Raw genomic sequence first — 20539 nt, forward strand, 5'->3', positions numbered from 1 at the left:
CAAGTTCACCTTTTCACAAAAAAATTTATAAGGTAACCTAACACCATACACCCACCCAGGTCCTCGCTGTACTTACCTCCGCGGGATTCATTGTCAGTGCCCATACAGCCAGTGCAGCGGTCCACGGATGTAAAAGCTCTGCTCTTCTTGCTCTGTTTTGCCTTGGGGCTTCTGGTATGGATCAGAGTGATTCCGGTTGATCTAATGCTGGCACACGACAACTCTGATCAATCAAAATTTCTCTGATTTGTCCAAGCAGCATCAAGGACAGGGAAGAAAAACGGGGCCTTCAAAATCCATAGACTGCTGCATCGGCTGTGTGGGCAATGACAGCTAATCACCCACCAAGGTAAGTGCAGCAGGGTAGAGAGGGTGTAGGGTGTTAGCTTACTTTTTCATTTTCTGTGAAAAGGTGAACTTACACTAAGTATTAATGAAGAATTTGTATTGACTAATCCATTCTGAAAAAGCTGTAAGTGACGATGCAATTACAGCATCACACAGCCCTCACCTCCTCCAGGAAACGTAATGATCTGAGGGCTGGAACACAAACATGGCACATTATTGCATCAACATATAACATTTGTGTACAAGTGTCATCACGGATGTTTCATAGAAGAAGATAATTTATTTTATCATGTACATTCTTTTAAAAGGACACGGAAAGCTCACAGACAGATGGCGGCACAAACACAAATGATTCCCTTTATGGACGTCAGAGTCCGCACTGTGCAGGCTTGGCAGAAGTGAATGCAAATTTTACGAGGCCTCCTTAAAGCATGTCCCCCCTTGGCTTGGACCATTCATGTACGAGCGACATCATGCATCTCAGCAGAGTCAGGTGTCTCCCTACTGTCCCTTCACGCACCCTCTCTGGCTACTTTTTCTTCTTCTCCTGAGTGCTGGTGAACCAAGAGTCCAGCAACTTCTTGCTGTAATAGATCTGCCAGCCGTGAACCTGCACAGCCACCACCATTACCAAATATAGGACAGACACGGCGGAGAAGCCGAAGATGAATCGGTAGGCCTTGCCATGTCGATAGAGCTGCTGGGCCATGGGGAACATCTCCATGCTGCCGTAGATGAGGGGTGCGATGGAGAAGAGCCCGGAGCTGATCATGGAGATGACCAGATAGCTGATGTTATTACGTGGAAAGGAGAACAAGCCAAATAGCGATGGGATGATGCTGAGCATGTACGGGTACTCCCACTGGTACGGCATGGCCACCAAGTTGTGTGACACCAACTTCAGATGGGCCACGGTGATCTGAGAGGCCATTAGGAACCAAATGAGGATGTGGGCGTAGGTCAGCTTCTTAATTTCATTCTTCAGAGACACACTGAAAAGGAAGAGACACAATCTATCAGAGATGACAAGAGTGAGACAATCTGGTCAATTCTCATACACATGAGCATGGGCGTCCCTAGGGTTGGTGTCAACTGGTGCGATAACACTTGGTGACACCCCCTCCGATGATCCCCGCAGGGTGGATCGGATCTACGGATTGAGCGTAATGGATCGGACTCCGATCCATTATGCTCCCCAATCCGCAGATCCGATCCACCCTGCGGGGATCGTCGGCTTTCTTTACAATTTACCTTTTCGTGGAGCGGGACCGGTGTCACCCTGTATAGGTTGCATGCCGACGATCCCCGCAGGATGGTTCGGATCTGCAGACTGAGCATAATGGATTGGAGTCCGATCCATTATGCTCCCCAATCCGCAGATCCAATCCATCCTGCGGGGATCGTCGGCATGCAACCTATATGGGGTGACACCGGACCCGCTCTACAAAAATGTAAGTTGTAGAGAAAGCCGATGATCCCCACAGGATTGATCGGTTCCATCCTACGGGGATCATCGTCTTGCTTTACAACTTACCTTTTCGTGAAGCAGGTCTAGTGTCACCCTGTGCAGTAGGTGTCACCTGGTGCGGGGCGCACCCCCCACACCTGCCTCCGGACGCCAATGCACATGAGCATTTCATATTTAAACTCCAGGCAGATAAATGCAGTCCTGTAGTCATTAATACATTATTTTACATAAACAGCACAAGTACTTGAATCTGACCTGGGATAAGCCTCTTGCAGCCAATGTACAGCAGATCTCAGACCAAGAGGAAGAAGCAGCACAAGAAAACAATCAGTTCATTTACTGACAAGGACTATGCTTATAGGAGGAGAAAAAAAAATGACAGATAGGCAAGCTTATCGCTGTGCTGCTTCTCCTGCACTGTCCAGTCAATGGCTGGGGCAGGTTAATGACAGTCCAAGCTCAGAGTAAGAAGTTTGAATGGTGTTGGCTGTCATTCAACCAGGAAGACTAAGGACATCTAGAGGAGGAAGAATATTACTGTTGGGGAGTGATAGCTCTGGATTGAAGGATAGTATAGCAAAAAAACTTTTTTTTTATTCTTTCTTTTTTAAGTAATCTTTATTTAAAGTTCACCTTTGGGAACATGTTACATGTTCCACCTGTTTTTAGGGTGGGGGGGTTTCAGAACTCTGATTTAAAGTCCATCCCCACCATCAGGGGCCTTGGTGGGCTCACTACCACAGAAACTTGGCAGCCTTGTGTTCATTAATAAAAACAGAAGGCATTCTGTGAATGGCTGCACTGCTGATGAAGCGAACTCCTCTGATCACTATGTAGAAGGGAAGCTGCTCGGCTCAGGACTTCGAAGACTGTGGGGATCACTGTAGTGACTACTACAGTGATTTCCACTTCAAAAAGGGCTCCTCAGGTATGAAATATGCATACGTACATTGGTCAGAGCTGGAGGAAAAAAACAAACAAACCTGGAGTTCAACTTTAAAGGCTGAATATTTAGATGCATACGCCCAAAGGTGGCAGGTTATATTTAAGTCTTCTCTTTATGAAACTAGTTTGCATGTTTCACATTTTGTTCATTGCAGACGTGCTAAAAAGATGGATTAAAAAAGAGCCGGAGGAACTTTTTACTTTGATGGGGGTTTTCTTTTTTTTTTTTTTTTTTTTTTTATTACAAATAGTAGTTGCTGAGGTCACATGACGCCATGGAGGAGGCAGCTAACAAGACAGTTTACGTCTTCGCCTCTCTGCAGATACCTACTAATGTTGGGGGCACAGAGAGCCAGGGAAGCGCAGGGCGCAGCAATTTAATATGGTAACTCCGCTTCAATGACTAGAAAAGGCCTCGCGGATTTCCAAAGAACCTTTTCCAGGAGGACTGTTTTGTGAGCAATTTGCGAACACCTGAAGAAGAATCAAAATACATACATATAGTAGCTAGCAACGTTCTGCAAACTAAAATTAAAAAGATTTCTCAACTGACTGATTATGCATTATTTTTCTCGTCATTTTTTTTCCCTTTTTGTTATAAAGTGGTTGTAAAGGCTAAAAGTGTTTTTACCTTCATGCATTCTTTACATGAAGGTAAAAAAATCCTTCAGTATGCAGCTTCCCGCCCAGCCCCCCTTATACGTACCTGAGCCCTATCTCGGTTCAGTGATGTGCACAAGAGCAGCAACTCTCCCAGCTCTCTACATCCTCATTGGCTCAGAAACAACAGCAGGCCAATGCCAATCACAACAACCGAGTAAAGAGTGGGTGGTTGGACTGAGCCACACTGTGTGTCCATAGACACACACACAGTCAGCTCAGGAGTGAGCACACAAGTTCCCCCATAGAAAATGGCTTGCTATGGGGACACTCAGAGAGGGAAGGAGCCAGGAGCGCCACTGGGGGACCCAAGAAGAGGAGGTTTAGGGCTGCTCTGTGCAAAACCATTACACAGAGCAGGTATGACGAGTTTGATGTTTTAATTACAAAAAAAGAAAAAAAATACACCTTTACAAACACATTAACCCCTTGGCCCTGGCCCTTTAAGGGTTCCAGAAGCCAGGAGGCGGGGTTTTAGGGTCATGTATCCGCCGTGATTTGCTGTCACGGCAGTCACATGATCGGGAAAGGTCCCAATCGAAAGAGGAGATCTTTCTGTGAGTACCGAACGTGTGTGCTGGGAGAACGCAGGGCGCGCACTCTCAACACATATATATATATTTTTTTAATAGAACGCAAATGTGCGGCTGCTCAGCGTCTAGGCCCAGACGCTGGGTGGTCACACATTTGAATTCGGCCAGTGCCAAGAGGTTAAAAAAAAAAAAAGGTAAAAGGTTTCTAAAGCAGCCTTTCACAACCTTTATAACATGGAGGAGAGCCAATTCACAATATTTGAATGCTAAAAATATCTGTTTTGGCATGAGGGCTGGTGTCCGTTGTGTGCTGGTGGTGCCTTGTGTTATTACAATGCAAGATACTGGTAACACTTTCTTTCTTTGAGCTTTACTGAAATGTCAAAGTGACATTTCATACATTGCTGAACATGGATGGTGACTTTAGGCGAGCTCTAGTGCAACGCAGAAAAATGCAGCATGTCTGCATTTTTCCACAATGCGCGGAAACCTTCCTGAAGGCAGTTTTGCAGAACAAACAAGTATCACTAGCCAAAACCTTTGTTTTAAAATTAGGTACAGCGAAGAGGAGTCAAAACCTGTCCTAGTTTTTACTGTTCTTTGGGGCCCACTGTGGGGAGACACTGTGACGACATGTGAAGCAAAATCTCCAAGGGTAGAAAAAAGATAAGTCAGTTATACACACACATTTTTTTTTTTGTTGAACGTAAAAAAACTCACAGATCCCTGCAACAACACGCTATTGTATTCTAACAGCGGGACCCCCATTCCTCTGTCAAAATAGACACATCAGCATTGCAGCCATTGGCTGCAAGCTCTGATTGAATGCCGGTTTTCCAGCAGGATCATTCAACAGAAGCAGATCGTTAGATCAGCTTCTGTTGAACAGACAGAGGTAAATACGTGCTGCTGAATCAGTCGAATTCTGATACATGTATACTCAGCTATAGAACCCACAACAGCTTTTTATTTCCCAGTGTCCCCCTTGGAGATTTTCTATCACTGCCAGTTTGGATGACAATGCTACCACTGAGACAGGAGGTGGGGAGCTCCCAGCAAGTACAAATAACCTAGCAGAGGCTCTAACCCTCCACACTCTATCCAAAACCAAAAAAAAACCAAAACAAAAAAAAAAAAAAAACAACCACTTGGCTCACAGTTACAGCACGACCCGACAATGTAAAATTGATGTGTGGCAATTAAAAAAAAAAAAAAAAAAGTAAAAGAAAACAGGCATCAAGAGGCAGCAGTAGTGCCTCCTGAATGCCTGTCACCCTCAGAAAAGCGATCCACCATTCACTTTTCACACACTTGCTCCTGTGTTGGCTTCCAGATGATGACAGCTGTGGACAATGGCTTTCAGATGATGATCATTTGCAAGTGCTACTGAAGCAATACATTGTGAGAGCTTCCTATTAAAAGAGAAGTTTTGGAAATGAAAAAAAAAAGTATACTCACCTAGCTGCCTCTAACATCAAGAACTGAGTGATCAAAGAATGCTGATCACTCAGTTCTCAGTCTATCAGTCACCGGCTCTCTGCTCTGCCCCTCCATAGCTCACTAGAGCATCAGGCTGTGGAGGGTGCAGGAGTAGATGGCTCAGTCTCCCAGCGGCATGCTGAAAAGCTGAGCCAGCTTCCTGTCCAGGCATCCAGACGGATCCTCACATTAAAGTCAGGATCGATCCTGAGCCTGGATTGTCTGAGTGACATCAGTTGACAGTGGTATTTTGCCCACTGTTGGCTGAAAATGGGTCACAGGTGCAGAGTGGAGTACACCCGTGACCCACAGCTGAAGGAAGGCCAACAGAGTTTTGGCCCTACGTCTCCTTTAAATAAGGTCCCTTGCACACACATCTGAGCCTGTGCAACCCAAACTCTGGAATATTTTCCCTGCCTGGGAAGCCCCAATTCTGCGTACAGTTGCCCATAGACATGAACGGCTGTGCACAGCTGTACTCTGGTATTTGGCTACGCTTAGATACGGGCATAAGCAATAAATTGAACATTTTCTATTTCTTTTGCACACACCTCTACGTTGAACTCATATTTACATGTACGCCTGAGTATGGATGTGCACAACCATTCATGTCTATGGGAGACTGCACCCACCATGTCAACCTTCCAGGCTGGAAAATATGCTGGAATTGATATGGCATGGGCGCAACCATCCATGGGCCTAATTCTTTTGGCATGGACCCTTGCACAACATATGAGAAAAGTGCAGCAAGATATCCACCAATCAGTATTGGCAGGAAAAAAAACAATTCTGCAAACTGTGGCAGAGGGGTGGTGGAAAATGCGGATAGAAGTGGATATTTTCCTTTAAAGGTTTGACTGAGTATGAATAATAGGCCTGGTACAATGTCCCCATAAAGTTTTCTAGTTAAAGACTCTTTTGCCAACAACTGTTTATGGCCATCGCCTTTCTCCCCAAAACAAAAATTTTATGATCGCATACAAAGGCGTGTTTGCATAAAACAGGGAGCTGCTCTGTTACCCTGGGCTGTGTTTAAATAAAAACAGTTATGCAAACCATCCGTGACAAATAAAGTTTTAGTGTGATAAGGGTGCATGGGGACAACTGACAAGAAGACAGCAGTGCCACCACATGGTAGAAAGTATGTTTACAGCCAGACTAACTGCTAAAGGAAAGATAAAAAAAAAAAAATACTCAAAAGTGTTAGATAATAGGAAAGCCATTAAAAGTGGATACAAACCCAATCACAAAAATGCATATCTAAAATTGTAATGTTTCCACAATCTGTTGTTTTAGTCATTTTAATCTGCAGCTTTATTTATACAATACCTGAAGATCCTGCCACAAAGGTCCTTGTTTGGGCACTTCCTGTTACAGCGTGCCAACCATTTACACACTGTATTTCCGTGCTGCTGCCCTGCCCTACGTCACAGGTACCAGACACACCAATACCTATTGTACAGGCATTGCCCATGGCTGTCATCTGGAAGACCTTGCCCACAGCTGCCATCATCTGGAAGCCAACACAGGAGAAAGTGCGTGAAAAGCGAATTGTGGATCACTTTTTAGAGGGTAGTATAGCATCAGCTGAAAGGCATTCAGGAGGCACTACTGCTGCCTCCTGATGCCGGTTATTACTTTTTTTTTTTTCTTTAACCATTAGCCGCCCGGCCTATAGCCGTTTGGCGGCCACAAAAATGCTGTAGCCTTCCAGGGTATACGCCATTTGGCGTCCACATGCGCAGTTCGCGCGGTTGAAGAGCCGCGCAGCAGCGCAATCTGTCAACGGCCGTGTACCTCGGACACGGCCGATGACAGATCTGAGTACCGGCCCCCGTTGCCGGTACCATGTGACCTGCTGTGACCAATCACAGCATATCACATGACAGTTGTATACAATGGATGGCTTCATTCATGCCATCCATTGTATACTAGTGTCTAGCTGTAAATGGTCACAGCGATCACATGCACATGTCATGTGATTAGCTGTGGCCAAATCACAGCTAAGCACAAAAAAAAAAAAAAAAAACCTGAATGAATCGATTTCATTCAGGTAAATGCTTGCTTATAGCAAAGTAATTCTTTGCTATAAGCAAATTGTGTAAAAAAAAAAAAAATACTGATTACTTCCCCAAAGTAGTACAATGTTACTATGGAAACATTGTACTACTTTGGTCATAGTAAAATATGAAAAAAAAATCTTAAAAAAAATTTTTTTCATACTGTCACCAGTCAGTGTCCCTGTTCACCGCCATGCCAGTTATATGATGACGCTGTACTGCACTGCTGACAGTATGTAAAAAAAAATAGTGAAAATAATTTTTTTAATTTTTTAATTTTCCAAAAAATTATGACAAAAAAAAACACAACTTCAAAAAACTCGCCATTCCTCTTATGAAGTACGTCGGACTGTCTACTCTGCAAAAGGGGTCATTCGGGGGATATCTGTACTATTCTGATATTCTTGGACCTCAAGAAATTAGATTGGCTGTCAGTACTTCAGGATTGATCAATATTCAGATCTATACCATAGTTTGTGAACTATAACTTTCCTACAAACTAAAAAATACATCCTAATTTGGGTTATTTTCACCAAAGACATGTAGCAGAATACATCTCGGCCTAAATTTATGAAGAACAATTATTTGTTTGTAAACTTTTATAACAGAAACAAAGAAAAACGTGTTTTTTTTTCAAAATTTTGGGTTTTTTGTGTTAATTTAGCAAAAAATAAAAACCCCAGCGGTGATTAAACACCACCAAAAGAAAGCTCTAGTTGTGTGAAGCAAATTATAAAATTTTAGTTTGGGTACAATGTTGTATGACCGCGCAATTGTCATTCAAAGTGTGAGAGCGCTGAAACGTGAAAACTGGCCTGTGCAGGAAGGTGTAAAATTGCCCGGTATTGAAATGGTTAATTATCACACACCAATTTTACATTGAGGGATCGTGCTGTAACTGTGAGCCAAGTGTTTGGCTTGCGGTTGTGGTGCCCCCCCCTTGAACTCAAAGGGTGAGTTTGACAAGTGGTTCCGTGAGTTAAAAATGTGATGACCACAAAGCAAAGCATCGCGGCCACAACATATATACAGCAGGGGTGAAGAAAATGTGGCTCGACAACCTGTTTTTACTGCTCCCCGGCCACCCATGTGCAAGTGCCCTAACTACTCTGTCCAGAAATAGTCTATACTAGTCCAATTAGATTTGTTCTGTGTTACACTCAGTGTTAAAGGAGAAGTTCAACTTTGGGAACCTGTTACATGTTCCATCTGTTTTTAGGGTGGAACAACATGTAACATGTTCCCACTGCTGCAGCCGCTGCCCGATCCTCCCTCTCCCTGTGACAGCAGTATGGGGAGAAATTCCACGTAATAGCTGTCACTTTTTGAAAACAGTATAGACGCGTGGGGATCCGCCCACATCATTCATTCAGAGTTCTGTGAACGAATCAACTACAAATACTGTCATCCTTTACAGGTGTCACTTTGTAGTTCTCAATGAACTACCACAACTCTGTTGATCTCTGTGGTAATTCAATGGGTCTTCCTGTCAGTGTATAACTATCTGCTCATACAAGGTATGAGCACAGATTACACGGACAGTTTGCAGGAGACCTGCATGGCACCAGTGATCTGCTGGTTGAATGTTTTACAGGCACTGAAAAAATAAAGAAATATTAAAAGCACATTTTTTTACCTATTAAAAAATGCTTTTTTTTTTTTTTTTTTTTTTAAAGTGAACTCATCCTTCTAGAATTTCCAAGCTCACTATATACTCCTGTAGTAAAAATCTAATAACATATTATTTATGGTATTAAAAACTGTAGCTGCTGACACTTACCTGTCCCTCGGTCCAGCGGGGTCCTCACCACCGCTGGTTTCACCAGCCGTTTTCTCTCCCGCGGTGTCCTCACCACCGCTGGTTTCACCGACCGTCTTCTCTCCCTGGCGTCGGCATCACAGCTGGGTGCTCACTGCGCATGCGCGAGAAACACTGCACAATGTGAATGGCCCGATAGTCTTCTGGGACCTGTCACGCGTCCCAGAAGATTACAGGGAGGGAGGGTAGGAGGGCAACTTCCACTTCCGATCGCCTAGGTGATCGCAGCGGAAGAGGCTGCAGGTACCTGTCAAATTCGGGTACACGACACCCCCCCCGCCGCTCCCCAAAGGTGCCAATCCTTAATGGGGAGCAGGGGACAAGGGCTTACAGCAGAACTTCTGCTTTACGGTTGGTTTGAGGAGGCCTGTAATACACACGGTGCTAAATAATACTACCTCGCTTGCTGGGAGGAGAAACACAGGCTTTATAGGTGGAGCTTCGAAAAAAAGTGGAAGTTCGATGGGTAAACATCCCTCCCTTACATTTTTGTTGTTTTCATTCATTGAAGAAAATTGGAATTGATTTTCGTTTAGTTTTTGTCACTGAAAACATGCCGCTGATGAAAATGATGACAAAAATATTTTCGGCAATGAAATTAACACTGGTTACACTGCCTACTCTGTAGTACATGAAACTACTTTTAAAACGAAAAATTTCCAATTTAAAAAAAAAAAAAAAAAAAAAAAAAAAAAGGAAAAAGGAAAAAAAAAAAAAAAAAAAAGTGCGGCCTCCCTATAATAATTCCAGGAGACCTGGGAAACCTGGGTGTAGAAGTATCATTACCAGGGTTCAGAAGGTTCAGGTTAATAGGTGCCGTAACACTCCAACATCTACTAATAGCTAAAATGTCTTTAACCGCTTCCCAACCACCCTATAGCAGAGCTACAGGGCTGTGCAAAATCACATTTATATATATATATATATATATATATATATATATATATATATATATATATATATATATATATATATATATATATATATATATATATATATATATATATATATATATATATATATATATATATATGTGTGTGATTGTGTACTTCCGGGTAGGAGGGGCGTGCCCTACCCACGCCACTATTGGCAGCTTCAGCTGTCAATCACTGGGTCCCAGCCAGTGATTCCCCGCCAGCACCTGGCGACTGCCAAGTATCACTGATGGGGGAGAGGTCTGTATGTAAATAATATAGATCTCTGCCATCAGCTCCAGCACGCTGCTTTGTAGCAACTTTATAGCAGAGCAATACAAAACAGCGTGCTTACACAGTAAAGCACAGGACACAGTAAAAAACACACACCACACAGTTAACCCTTTGATTGCCCCAGATGTTAACCCCTTCCTGGCCAGTGTCATTAGCACTGATCACTGTATTAGTGTCACTGGGGATGTCAGTGACAGTTAGTAAGCTTCCCCCCCAGTGTCAGAATGCCCGCCGCAGTCCCTCTATAAGTCACTGATTGACGCCATTACTAGTATAAATAGATAAATACAAAATCCCAGTATATATCCCGCCATTTGCAGATGCTATAACTTTCACGTAAACCAATTAATTTACACGTATTGGGACTTTTTTTTTTTTTTAGCAAAGACACGGAGCAGAATACATTTTGGCCTAAATTTATGACAAAATTTAATTTTAATTTTTTTACTGGACATGTTGAATAGCAAAAAATAAAAAATAGTTTTTTTTTTTCGTTTTCAAAATTGTTAGTTTTTTTTTTTTGTTTATAGCGCAAAAAACCCCAACAAAAGCAAAAAACGCACAGGCGATCAAATACCATCGAAAGAAAGCTCCATTGGTGGGAAAAAAGGATATAAATGTAATTTGGGTGCAGCGTTGCATGACCGCGCAATTGTCAGTTAAAGTAATGCAGCGCCGTATCACAAAAAAATTACCGGGTCCGGAAGGGGTGTAAATCCTCTGGAGGGCAAGTAGATAAAACAACACACTGAATTTTAAGTAGTTTCAGGTTCTTCTTCAATAATGTACTTTCCTACACGTAAGCCGTAAATCTTTGCTCCTGGCACAAGTCAGATCCTTCTAAAGGTCTCAGATACAAATTACTCAACCTTTAGACAGGTATGAACAGCCTGTTTTCTCCTAATTACTAACTCTACTTGCTAGTGAAATTTCCACAGGTATGACAATGAATGCATTCTTCTGAACTGTTAGTTATGGTATTTTGTGCGGAATATAGCTGGAGGCTGTCCCAAGAGGTTTGAAGACTTCAGCAGTCAGTGTTCATACAATCATTGTATAGAACCTGTAAGCCTGAGCAGTAGTTGGGAGGGGGGGCATTTGGGTGCTAAGTGACATTGTCCCAGCACAGCACTGGTCCATAACACAGTCTCAACTTACTGTCCTATAATGGCAGTTATTTGCCAAAACAATCATTATTTTGCTACATTAGCCACGAATGTGTACTGTGAGCTGTCAGATGGAAGCGATCCAGCAGCTGTGCAGCCGATGGATCACTGACACATGCCCCCATATGTAATAAAAAGATAATATGCGAGCGCTATCCGGAGAACTCAAAGCGGCTAGAACACCAAAAGGTAACCAAGAGAGAACCTTCCAATAAAGTACATAAACATATATATATATCTAAAACCATATATAAGGTGCAGCGCTCTAATAGTAAAATGGCATATATAACATATAATAAAGTGCAAATGTCAAATCACACTGCGGTGAGGTTAAGTGAGATGAACAAGTCCCAAAATAGGTCAAACGTGGGGATCCAATAGATCCTAGTAGGTGCGTGGGATGAGATTCTGTGTATCACACGGTGAATCTGAGGTAAAAATTGCGCACTCACCAAAAGTGCGTCAAAAAAACGCATGTAAGATTTATCCTGTGGTATCAGATAGCGATCAATTGCCAAGATAGGGACAGGATCCTACGCCTTCCAATCGCACCTTGGGTATATACTTCAAATTTCATATGCATTTCTCAGGCGTGTCACCATCCGGATGGTGACATGCATATGAAATTTGCATACAATGGTCATTTTTTATTCATGTGACCTAAACCTTTTAGTTCCAAAAGAAACATAGAAGTGCAGGCAATTTTGAGCTCACTGGATTTCTGGCAGGATCAAAACATGGTCTTTTTTTTGGCAGTGATTGAACACAGATCATTGTTAGGGTTTAAAAAATTACTGAAGACGTTAGTGACATGCTGTATTGTAATATAATCCTGGCAGAGTTACAGCTGTGCTGAAAAGTTTGCATACCCTGGCAGAAATCGTTAAATTTTGGCATTGTTATTGAAAATGTAAACTTTTGATCAGGGCTATTGGGGTGATTTCTAACATAATTAGGATTTAAAAAGGAGCCAAAGAACTATGTGATAATAAATGGCTTTATATGATCACTATCCTTAACCCCTCGCCTACCGGGCACTTATACTCCCTTCCTGCCCAGGCCAATTTCCAGCTTTCAGCGCTGTCACACTTTGAATGACAATTGCGCGGTCATGCAACACTGTACCCATATGAAATTTTTATCATTTTTTTGTGACAGATAGAGCTTTATTTTGGTGGTAATCAACTGTTTTTTTTTCTTAAGCAAACCAGAAACCACTGACAATTTTGAAAAAAAAAAAAGTTTCTTAGTTTTTGTTTTAAAATTTTGTAAATTTTTCTCCTTCACGGATGAGCGCTAATGGGGCTGCAGTGATGGGCACTGATGAGGAGGCACTGGTAGGTGGCAGTGATGGAAATTGACAGCCATCACTGATGGGCACTGAAAGGCAGCACTCATATGGCACTGATAGGCAGAACTGACAGGCACTGATAGGTGGCCCTGACTGGCAGCACTGATAGGTGGCCCTGACTGGCAGCACTGATAGGTGGCACTGAAAGGCAGCTCAGATGGGCACTGATATGTGACATTGATGTGCACTGGTAGGCACGGATATGTGGCATTGATGTGGCACTGCAGGTGGCATGGATGAGCACTGAGAACTGGCACTGCTGGGGCTACACTGATCATCAGGGCACATTGATCATCAGTGCTCTGATGATCAGTGTACACGTCCCCTCTAAGGGGTGCCGATTACCGGCTCGGCTCTCCTCTCCTCTTTCAGCGTGACAGCTCGTGAGGAGAGAAATGCTGATAACCAGCATTTCCCTGTTTACATGTGATCAGCTGTGATTGGACACAGCTGATCACATGACCGAGCCGACATCTTCGGCTCTTTCCGTTGATCGGTAATCTGCTGTGCCCAAGGGACACAGCGCACCGCCGATCGCCGCGCACTCCCGGAGCTGCGCACGCACGGTTAGAATGGGAGGACGTCATATGACGTCCTCCCAAAACAAGAGAACCGCCTTGCGCCAGTCATTGTACTATATGGCGGGTGGGAGGCGGTTAAATAAAAGACAGATTTTTGGCATGATCAGTCATATTTTCTATAGCAATGCCAACATTTCATTATTTCTGCCAGGGTATGGAAAGTTTTGAGCACAGCTGTAATACTCCTGCTGTGTGACCTGAACATGGTGGTTACCCTCATACCTCATCTGGTAATGATTAGCCACTCTCTCTCGATGCTGGAAGTCACTTCCATCTGTGCCGGTGGCTCGAGGTCCTGCTCGTGAAGACATAATTCAGTCTAACACCTACAAGAGAGATGGGAATACATAATGGGTTATGTATCCAACTGCTGTGGTTGTATGTGGAATGTGTTACATAGTTAGCCTGGCTGAAAAAAAGACAAAAGTCCATCCAGTTCAACCATAAAAAAAAAAAAGTTATAATCCTACACCCACAGGTGATCCAGAGGAAGGAAAAAAAACCCAGCAAAGCACGATCCAATATTCTCCTGCAGGGGAAAGAATTCCTTCCTGATCCCCCGAGAGGCAATCAGATATTCCCTGGATCAACTTTACCTATAAATGTTATATCCAGTTATATTCTGTGCATCCAAGAAAGAATCCAGGACTTTTTTTTAAAGCAATCCACTGAGCTGGCCAGAAATAACTCTTGAGGGAGTCTATTCCACATTTTCACAGCTCTTACTGTGAAGAAACCTTTCCGTGTTTGGAGATTAAATTTATTTTCCTGTTAGAAATTTAGCTATAGGTTTAAATGATCACATGAATATCCTTCTTCAAATATTCAATAGAGAAGATGGGACTTTCAGGGTGCATGAACATGCATACCAAACATATTAAAAAGTTATATCATTTTTATTTTGTATTTTTGTAAAATAACACATGAAAATATGAAATAAAAATTAAATAACTTTTTCATATGTTTAGTATTCATGTTCATGCACCCTGAAAGTCCCATCTTGAATATTTGCAACTTTAAGGGATGTGGTGCAATAACCATATCTGGTCGCTCGCCACTTCACCGTTTCTGCTATCCTTCTTCAAAGCTGATGTTTATTTTGACATCCCTGGTCCCCCTCATCACTATGCTTATGAAATTGTTAAATAAAGCCTTTCCATTTTTACTACATACATAGTAAACCCAGTAACCATAACCACTACATCTCTGTGCTTCTCTAAGCAACTCAGGCAGATCATGGCTGATAGGAAGTGACAGCAGGGCACCTGAAAACATCACAGCACCCTGCCTCAGTAGTGCTCTCAAAATCCCTCAGTCCTGATGTACACAGTGGGCCAGCTCATGGGAGGAGTTATGCAAATATCAAAATGTCTTGTGGGGTAGAGGTCAGTCTGGAGGAGTGTGCATTTCTAGACAGGTGTAATTTGCATGCAGATCTTCCTAGGTAACACCCACATGCTGCACTGAGACCCCATAACTGAAATTCAGAAAGGGATAGCCAGTAAGGCTGTGGAGAAAAAAAAACAAAAAACAAAAAAAACAAGATGATGCTGGATGTCCTCTAACCAGGAAATGAGCTGGAAAAGTGCAATGTGGTGTGACCTATACCTATTGAAAGCTAGTCTGTGAAGCAGTCCTTACTCATTCATGTAGAAGGAGGCAGTATCTGGGGAGCCCTTATTTTAACCACTTCCCGACCGGCTGTTGCATATAAACGGCCGGACGGTGGCAGTGCAGGGTCGAGTGGCCGTTTACAAACCGCCTCCCCGCACCCTGCTTGTGCGCGCTCCCTGGGAGTGCGCAGCACCGCAATCCGGTGCCCGCTGTGTCCTCCGGACACAGTGAAACACTGATCGTCGGACGGGACCTCTGTACGAGGTCCCGATCATGTGGTCACTGATTGACCAATCAGTGATCACATGCAAAGTAGTAAGCAAGATGTCACTTCTGACATCATTGCTTACTACGTGTGAAATCTGTGAATGATCACATAGGTCACATGGTACAAGGCTATTCACAACAGCCTTGTACCATGTGACAAGCTGTGACCAATCACAGCTCACTCAGTACTTCTCAATGAGTGCAAGAATGCACACAGAGAGAAAGAGAAATGATTGCTTTTACATCCTATATAGGTGTAAAAGCAATCAGTGTAAAAAAAAAAAAAAAAAAAAAAAAAAATCTTCATGACCCCCCCCCCCCCCCCACAAGTAGTACAGTGACACCATGGTGACACTGTAATGCTAGGGTGACAGTATGTAAAAAAAAGAAATTAAAAATATAAAAAAAATATTTAAAAAAAAATAAAAATGTAAAAAAAAAAATGTTTAAAAATTATAATTTGTGGTTATAAACTAATTTGGATTTTTTTTTTTTTACTAAAAAGATAAACGGAATACATTTTGGCCAAAATTTATGATGAAATATTTGTTTGCAAAATTTTATAAAACAAAAACACTTTTTTCAAAATTTTTGGACATTTCATTTACATAGCAAAAAAATTAAAAATCCCAGCGGTGAATAAATACCACCAAAATAAAGCTTTATCTGTCTCAAAAAAATGGTAAAAAATTCATTTGGGTAGTGTTGCATGACCGCGCAATTGTCATTCAAAGTGTGATAGTGCTGAAAGCTGAAAATTGCCCTGGTCAGGAAGGGGGTGAAAGTGTCCGGACTGGAAGTGGTTAAAGCAAAACTACACTACTCTGAGCACCACAAACCAAACACGCCATTTAATTCACTTTCAATATTCAAAGCAAACTCCCCCATCCATCCATGTCTCCATGCTTTTTTTTTTTTTTGCTGTGCAATCACTTGGAAAAACACCCCCCTTATTTCTGGCCGTGGCCATCTTGAGTAAGGGCAGACAATTCATAGAGCATTTACTTCCTGAATTTCATCTGCACTTAGATCAGGGTGTAGCGGCAAGATGAGTCCCCCCATGAAGATGTGTCTCCCTGATGCATCTGCGCATGTCACGGTTTCAGAGACGATCAAGCGATCACAGAGCTACTTTATCTGCCCTCTCCTTTCCATGATGCTTCTATCCATCTTGCGGGAGCGTCGGCTATTGATCTGCGGTCTCAGCTTCAGCGATGCGTGTACTCAGCGGTGCAGCCTAAAAGGGGTTAACTGTGGCAGTTCTGTGCTATGGATGGCGATCGGCTACTTCTGCCGAAAACCGTGACATGCGCAGATGCGTCAGGGAGACATCTTCATGGGGGGACTCATCTTGCCGCTACACAGGCATGCATGCAGGAGGGTGTGCTTAGCTGAGAAAACCCCTTGTGAAGACTCCTGGGATGCATGTCATGTTCATTTGCCTAGGCCTGGAAACCAGGAAGTAGCTGAAAAAAAAAAATAAAACAAGTAAATATGATAAAATATCCAATTTACTAATAGTAGCCGTGTAAAGATTAAAAATAGTCATTGTTGACTGAGCGATGTTCAGCTTTAACCACTCCCATTTTTAGATAACAGCGCTGTCACACTTTGAATGACAATTACTCCTTCATGCAACACTGTATGCAAATTGACAGCATTAACTCCGCCCCATAGCAGAAATACTGTAATAGGGAGGCAGCTGTGCGCAAAATCACGTATATATACGTGATTTTGCATTTCCAGGTAGGGGGCGTGCACCCTACCTGCGCCGCCATTCACAGCCGTGGCTGTCAATCACCGGGTCCTGGCTGGTGATTGCCAGGGATCTCCAACATGAGGGGGGGGGTGAAGAACTGTTCGTAAACAAAACAGTTCTCCTCACTGTCAGCTCCTGCACACTTCTTTGCATGGCTCTGCATAGCACAGCCATGCAAAGCACTGGGCTTACAGTGAAGCACACACACAGCCCCCCTATGTAAAAATGTAAAACAGCCCACAGTCAACCCTCTGATCTCCCCAGATGGTAACCCCTTCCTACCCAGTGCCATTAGTACAGTGGGCTTTTTATTACCATTAGGCTTTTTATTACCACTGATCACTGTACTGGTGTCACTGGGGATGTCAGTGACACCAAGTTAGTTCCCCCCCAGTGTCAGAATGCCCGACGCAGTCCCGCTATAAGTCGCTCATCAACGCCATTACTAGTGTAAAAAAAAAAAAAAAAAGAAGGCCCATATATATATATATATATATATATATATATATATATCCATTTGTAAACGCTATAACTTTCATGTAAACCAATTAATTTACACGTATTTGGATTTTTTTTTATTTTAGCAAAGACATGTAGCAGAATACATTTTGGCCTAAATGTATGCCGAAATTTGATTTTTGAATTTTTTTTTACTGGACATATTTAATAGCAAAAAATAAATAAAAAATAGCAAAAAAAAAGTAAAAAAAAAGTTTTTTTTTCAATTTTTTTTTCCTTATAGTGCAAAAAAACCGCACAGGCAATCAAATACCAAAGAAAGAAAGCTCTATTTGTGGGAAAAAAAAATCTAATTTGGGTGCGGCGTTGCATGACCGTGCAATTGTCAGCTAAAGTAACACAGTGCCGTAATGCAAAAAATGGCCTGGTCAGGAAGGGGGGGGTAAATCCTCTGGAGGGCAAGGGGTTAAAGTTGTATCTTTTTTTGAGACAGATTTCTTTTTCTGGTATTGAATCAGCACTGATTTTGCTATATAAATGAAAAAATACCATACATTTTGAAAAAAACCCAAGTTTTTCCTACTTTTTGTGAGACGTCCCAGCCTAGCTACATAGAGAGGCCCAAAATCCAAAGAACACCTTCAGGTGTTCTAAGCGCATAAATTGCACAAAACGTAGAGCCTATCAAATACCACCAAAAAAAAGCTCTATTTGTAGGGAAAAAAGGACAAATTTCATTTGGGTGCAGCGTTGCATGACCGTGCAATTGTCATAGTATCACAACTCCATAACACAAAAAACGGTCAGGTCAGGAAGGGTAATCCTCAGTAGAGCATGTGGTTAATAGTGCATGCATTGTGTCATGCAAGAACGTGTGTTGCATTAGGAGCGGCTCAGTCATTTGAATGGGCTGCCCAACGCACCACGCCAGACCAAAAACCCAAAGCACATTAGTGCGTCACCGCAGTGTAATCAATTGGCGAGGTGCATTTGGGCACCATATATACTGAATGCCACCAATGCATCAAATGCGCAATAGGGTGAAGGGTAGCAGGGGGTGACAGGTTCTCTTAAAAATTACTCTGGCCAGCTTCACCTCCACCATATGGCTCCCCTGTACCCCCCCATCCGCTGCACAATCTGCCCCTCACCCCCCCCATCCGCTGCACAATCTGCCCCTCACCCCCCTGTGCCCCCCATCCGCTGCACAATCTGCCCCTCACCCCCCTGTACCCCCCATCCACTGCACAATCTGCCCCTCACCCCCCTGTACCCCCTATCCGCTGCACAATCTGCCCCTCACCCCCCTGTACCCCTTATCCGCTGCACGATCTGCCCCTCACCCCCTGTGCCCCTTATCCGCTGCACGATCTGCCCCTCACCCCCTGTACCCCCCATAAACTGCACAATCTACCCCCTCCTGTACCCCATCCGCTGCACAATCTGCCCCTCACCCCCCATAAACTGCACAATCCGCCCCTCGCCCCCCCTATAAACTGCACAATCTGCCCCCTCCTATACCCCATGCGCTGCACAATCTACCTGCAGCCAGGCTCCCCATAGACAACCATGCCATGTGACCTCCGCTACCCCCTGCCTATCACACCACCAATATCACCCTCCCATTCCGCTGCTGAACGCCCCCGCATTCTCCACGAGGTGAGTGTTTCCCCAGACTCACCTCCCAATTTTCACAGCCGAATAATGGCTCGCTCAGCGTTGCACCATGACTACTTCCGGTTTCTGGGCGGCGCCATCTTGCTTCTCCCGGAAGTGGTAGTAAGCATCTGGGAGAGTAGTGGGAGGGGGCTTAGTGAGTGATGCTGGTGGGGTCCTCGAAGTTGTGGTTGGCTGTAGTGTCCTATGAGGACATGGTGAGGTTTGTGGTCACTCAGGCAGCCGTGGCTCCATATTTTGGGGTGTTCTGTATGAGAAGAGCAGTGGCTGTGCAGTTGATATATTGATAGCACAGCTCATGCATGAGTATTTATTTATTACAGGTACTTATATAGCGCCATCAATTTATGCAGCGCTTTACATATATATATATAGTACATATCGGCATGGATGTCACTTCACTTCCTCAAACTCAATCTTTCCAAAACTGAGCTCTTAGTATTCCCCCCCAGCCCATACCCCCTCCCCTGACTTCTCCATCAAGATCAATAACACAACCATCAGTCCCTCCCCTCATGCCAGGGTACTAGGTGTAATCCTGGACTCCCATCTGTCCTTTCAGCCCCAAATCCAATCACTGTCCAAATCTTGTAGACTTCACCTCTGCAACATCTCCAAGATACGCCCGTTCCCAACCTCGGAAACCACTAAGCAACTTATCCACTCCCTGGTTATCTCTCGCCTTGACTATTGTAACTCCCTCCTCATTGGCCGACCTCATCGCAGGCTATCCCCTCTTCAGTCTATCATGAATGCTGCTGCCAGACTCATCCACCTTACTAACCGTTCTGTATCTGCCACCCCTCTCTGCCAATCCCTCCACTGGCCTCCACTCAGTGTCCTCCACCCCTCTCTGCCAATCCCTCCACTGGCCTCCACTCAGTGTCCTCCGCCCCTCTCTGCCAATCCCTTCATTGGCCTCCACTCAGCGTCCTCCGCCCCTCTCTGCCAATCCCTCCACTGTCCTCCACTCAGCATCCTCCGCCCCTCTCTGCCAATCCCTCCACTGGCCTCCACTCAGCGTCCTCCGCCCCTCTCTGCCAATCCCTCCACTGGCCTCCACTCAGCGTCCTCCGCCCCTCTCTGCCAATCCCTCCACTGGCCTCCACTCAGTGTCCTCCACCCCTCTCTGCCAATCCCTCCAC

At 43.8% G+C, this 20539-nt stretch overlaps 1 protein-coding gene across 1 annotated transcript; it reads right to left on the bottom strand.

The window, feature by feature from the left end:
* Positions 1–608: 608 nt before the first annotated feature.
* Positions 609–19525, bottom strand: JAGN1 (jagunal vesicle mediated transporter 1). Its single transcript, XM_089682066.1, has 3 exons — positions 19399–19525; positions 13841–13944; positions 609–1340 (listed from the first exon to the last, which is right to left on the bottom strand). Exons 2-3 carry the CDS (start codon positions 13927–13929, stop codon positions 878–880), a joined length of 552 nt encoding a protein of 183 aa, XP_089538192.1. The 5' UTR covers positions 13930–13944; positions 19399–19525; the 3' UTR covers positions 609–877.
* Positions 19526–20539: the final 1014 nt, after the last annotated feature.

Source organism: Staurois parvus, unplaced genomic scaffold (genome assembly GCF_062004578.1).
Source record: "Staurois parvus isolate SC_StPar_1 unplaced genomic scaffold, SC_StPar_1.0 ptg000283l, whole genome shotgun sequence".
In the NCBI taxonomy this organism is placed as follows: Eukaryota; Metazoa; Chordata; class Amphibia; order Anura; family Ranidae; genus Staurois; species Staurois parvus.